The 4,623-nt window shown below is 56.1% G+C and overlaps 1 protein-coding gene across 1 annotated transcript in view; it reads left to right on the top strand.

Moving 5' to 3' along the window:
- Nucleotides 1-66: 66 nt before the first annotated feature.
- LOC113962513 (methanethiol oxidase-like) overlaps nt 67-4,623 on the top strand; it is a gene marked incomplete at both ends in the record, with an annotated part of 4,844 nt that continues 287 nt past the window's right edge. The window contains 5 exons of the mRNA XM_027673266.1: nt 67-249; nt 499-677; nt 2,064-2,142; nt 3,649-3,770; nt 4,168-4,260. Of these exons, the coding sequence (XP_027529067.1) occupies nt 67-249; nt 499-677; nt 2,064-2,142; nt 3,649-3,770; nt 4,168-4,260 (656 nt within the window). The remainder of the gene's footprint in view (nt 250-498; nt 678-2,063; nt 2,143-3,648; nt 3,771-4,167; nt 4,261-4,623) is intronic.

Genomic DNA, 4,623 nt, shown 5'->3' with positions numbered 1-4,623 from the left:
TGGGGGCTCAGGGGGTGGGAAACTGGGTTTGTGGGCCCCAGGATCAACCCCTGGGTGGTGCCCCAGGTGGGTTCATCCTGCTGGACGCCGAGACCTTCGAGGTGAAGGGGAACTGGGAGAGGGGCCCCGAGACCCCCCCCATGGGCTACGACTTCTGGTACCAACCCCGGCACAACGTCCTCATCAGCACCGAGTGGGGGGTCCCCAAGTGCCTGGGCTACGGCTTCGACCCCCGCGACCTCAAAAAAGGTGACCCCAAATCCCCCAAAACCCCCCAAATCCCCCAAAATCTCCCAAATCCCCCCCCCCGGGAGAGTGGGGTACGGCTTCGACCCCTGCGACCTCAAAAAAGGTGACCCCAAATCCGCCAAAATCCCCCAAAATCCCCCAAATCCCCCAAAACCCCCCCCGGGGTTGGCGCCGCTGGGATTTGGGAATTCCCGGGGGTGAATCCCGGGGCTGAGCCCTTTTCCTGCTGATGGGATTCCCGATCCCAAGGGCGTTACGGGCGCCGGCTCAACGTGTGGGACTGGAGCTCCCACAGGTACGTCCAGGCCATCGATGTAGGGGAGGACTCGGCCCCGCTGGAGATTCGCTTCCTGCACGACCCCAATGCTGCCGAGGGGTTCGTGGGCTGCACCCTGAGCAGTGCCATCCACAGGTTCTACAAGACAGAGGTACAGCCCAAATCCTGAATCCCAAATCCCAAATTCCACATCCCAAATCCCACATCCTACAGCCCAAATCCCGAATCCTACATCCCAAATCCTACACCCCAAATCCCGAATCCCGAATCCCAGCAGTGCCATCCACCGGTTCTATAAGACAGAGGTGCATCATCCTACAGCCCAAATCCCAAATCCTGCATCCCAAATCCCAAATCCTGCATCCCAAATCCCGAATCCTACATCCTACAGCCCAAATCCCGAATCCTACATCCTACAGCCCAAATCCTGAATCCTACATCCTAGAGCCCAAATCCCGCACCCTGCATCCCAAATCCCTCATCCTATACCCCAAATCCCGAATCCTACACCCCAAATCCCAAATCCTACATCCCAAATCCCACATCCTGCATCCCTAATCCCAAATCCCAAATCCTGCACCCCAAATCCTGAATCCTACAGCCCAAATCCCAGCAGGGCCATCCACCACTTCTTCAAGACAGAGGCACATCATCCTACATCCCAAATCCCTCATCCTACATCCCAAATCCCACATCCTACAGCCCAAATCCCTCATCCTACATCCCAAATCCCACATCCTACAGCCCAAATCCCACATCCTACACCCCAAATCCCGAATCCTACATCCCAAATCCTACATCCTACAGCCCAAATCTCACATCCTACAGCCCAAATCCCGAATCCTACATCCCAAATCCCAGCAGTGCCATCCATCGATTCTATAAGATAGAGGTACATCCCAAATCCTGCATCCCAAATCCCTCATCCTGCATCCCAAATCCCAGCAGGGCCATCCACCGCTTCTATAAGACAGAGGTGCATCCCAAATGCTGAATTCTACACCCCAAATCCTGAATCCTACATCCCAAATCCCACATCCTGCATCCCAAATCCCAAATCCTACACCCCAAATCCCACAGCCTGCATCCCAAACCCCTCATCCCACATCCCACATCCCAGCAGGACCATCTTCAGGACACAGGCACATCATCCTACATCCCAAATCCCTCATCCTACATCCCAAATCCCAAATCCTACACCCTAAATCCCAAATCCCACAGCCCACACCCCAGCAGGGCCATCCACCACTTCTTCAAGACATCCCAAATCCTGCATCCCAAATCCTGAATCCTACATCCCAAATCCCAGCAGGGTCATCCACCACTTCCTCAGGACCCAGGCACATCATCCTACACCCCAAATCCCTCACCCTACACCCCAAACCAGCTGGAAAACCCAACCACCCTTTTTGCCCCCCGTGTTCCTGATCCCCCCTTCCCCTTCCCCACGGCTCCGGAGCTGCTCCCGAGGGACGGGAATTTTGGGGGGGTCTCATCCCAACCCTGATCCCCCTTTTTGGGGTCCCTGTGTCCCCAGGAGGGCCGTTGGGCAGCCGAGAAGGTGATCCAGGTGCCCCCCAAGAAGGTGGAGGGGTGGCTGCTCCCGGAGATGCCAGGTCGGTGTCGGGGTTTGGGTATTCCCAAGGTGTTCCCGGGATGTTCCCGATCCCAAATCCAGCCCCGTGTCCCCTTTTCCAAAGGGTTCATCACCTGCATCCTGATCTCCCTGTGGGTGTGGGTGTGTTCCCTTCCCGGGATGATCCCGATCCCAAATCCAGTCCCGTGTTCCCATTTCCAAAGGGTTCATCATGGACATCCTGATCTCCCTGTGGGTGTTTGGGTGTGTTCCCTTCCCAGGATGATCCCGATCCCAAGTCCAGCCCCAATATTCCCTTCCCAAAGGGTTCATCACGGACATCCTGATATCCCTGGATGTTCCCGATCCCAAATCCAGCTCAATATTCCCTTCCCAAAGGGTTCATCACCGACATCCTGATATCCCTGGATGTTCCCGATCCCAAATCCAGCCCCATATTCACTTCCCAAAGGTTTCATCACAGACATCCTGATCTCCCTGTGGGTGTTTGGGTGTGTTCCCTTCCCGGGATGTTCCCAATCCCAAATCCAGCTCAATATTCCCTTCCCAAAGGGTTCATCACTGACATCCTGATATCCCTGGATGTTCCCGATCCCAAATCCAGCTCAATATTCCCTTCCCAAAGGTTTCATCACGGACATCCTGATCTCCCTGTGGGTGTGGGTGTGTTCCCTTCCCGGGATGATCCCGATCCCAAATCCAGCCCCGTGTCCCCTTTTCTAAAGGGTTCATCACGGACATCCTGATACCCCTGGATGTTCCCGATCCCAAATCCAGCCCCGTGACCCCTTTTCCAAAGGGTTCATCACCTACATCCTGATCTCCCTGTGGGTGTTTGGGTGTGTTCCCTTCCCAGGATGTTCCCGATCCCAAGTCCAGCCCGTGTCCCCTTTTCCAAAGGGTTCATCACCGACATCCTGATATCCCTGTGGGTGTTTGGGTGTGTTCCCTTCCCGGGATGTTCCCGATCCCAAATCCAGCTCAATATTCCCTTCCCAAAGGGTTCATCACTGACATCCTGATATCCCTGGATGTTCCCGATCCCAAATCCAGCTCAATATTCCCTTCCCAAAGGGTTCATCACTGACATCCTGATCTCCCTGTGGGTGTGGGTGTGTTCCCTTCCCGGGATGATCCCGATCCCAAATCCAGCCCCGTGTCCCCTTTTCCAAAGGGTTCATCACGGACATCCTGATACCCCTGGATGTTCCTGATCCCAAATCCAGCCCCGTGACCCCTTTTCCAAAGGGTTCATCACCTACATCCTGATCTCCCTGTGGGTGTTTGGGTGTGTTCCCTTCCCGGGATGTTCCCGATCCCAAATCCAGCTCAATAATCCCTTTTCCAAAGGATTCATCACCTGCATCCTGATCTCCCTGGATGTTCCCAATCCCAAATCCAGCCCCGTGTTCCCTTCCCAAAGGTTTCATCACCGACATCCTGATCTCCCTGTGGGTGTTTGGGTGTGTTCCCTTCCCGGGATGATCCCGATCCCAAATCCAGCCCCGTGTTCCCTTTTCCAAAGGGTTCATCACGGACATCCTGATCTCCTTGGACGACCGGTTCCTGTTCCTCAGCAACTGGCTCCACGGGGACGTGCGGATGTACGACGTGTCCAACACCCGCCGGCCACGGCTCGTGGGGCAGGTGAGGGCAAATCCCGGGAAAAAATCCTGCCGGGAATTCGGGGAGGGAAAAAATCCTACCTGGGATTCAGGGAGATGGGAAAAGGACTCGTGGAATGGGTCAGGGGATGCTGATCCCAATCCTGCTCCCAATCCCAGTCCCAATCCCAGTCCCTGCAGTGGGGTGGGATGAAGAGGATGGGATGGGATGGGATGAAGAGGATGTTTCCCTTTGGGATGGGATGGGATGGGATGGGATAGGAGGACATTTCCCAATGGGATGGGATGGGATGGGATGGGAAGACATTTCCCTCTGGAATGGGATGGGATGGGATGATTCCCGCCTTTCCTCGGGAATCCAATGATCCTTTCCTTGGGAATCCACTGATCCTTTCCTTGGGAATCCTGTGCCCCCGCAGGTGTTTTTGGGGGGCAGCATCACCCGGGGGGGGCCGGTGAAGGTCTGTGAGGATGAGGAGCTGCAGAGCCAACCCGAGCCCTTCGTCATCCAGGTGAGCTCGAGGTGTTCCCAAAAATCATCCCGGAGGAGGATCTGCTCCCCCACATCCCATGGGATGGGCGTGAGGGAGGGGTTGGTGGCCCCACTGCCACTGTGGGGGCTTCTCCCACCCTCTCCATCCCATCCCATCCCATCCCATCCCATCCCATCCCACCCTCTCCATCCCATCCCATCCCACCCTCTCCATCCCACCCCATCCCATCCCATCCCACCCTCTCCATCCCACCCCATCCCATCCCATCCCACCCTCTCCATCCCACCCCATCCCATCCTATCCCGTCCCATTCCTGTTCTCTCCATCCCATCCATCCCATCCATCCCATCCTATCCACCCCACCCCACCCATCCCACCCCA

This window comes from Neopelma chrysocephalum, unplaced genomic scaffold (genome assembly GCF_003984885.1).
Source record: "Neopelma chrysocephalum unplaced genomic scaffold, ASM398488v2 Primary Assembly neopelma1_182139, whole genome shotgun sequence".
Taxonomy (NCBI): Eukaryota; Metazoa; Chordata; class Aves; order Passeriformes; family Pipridae; genus Neopelma; species Neopelma chrysocephalum.
The sequence above is the reverse complement of the archived record's forward strand: the minus strand, read 5'-3'. Positions and strand labels throughout refer to the sequence as shown.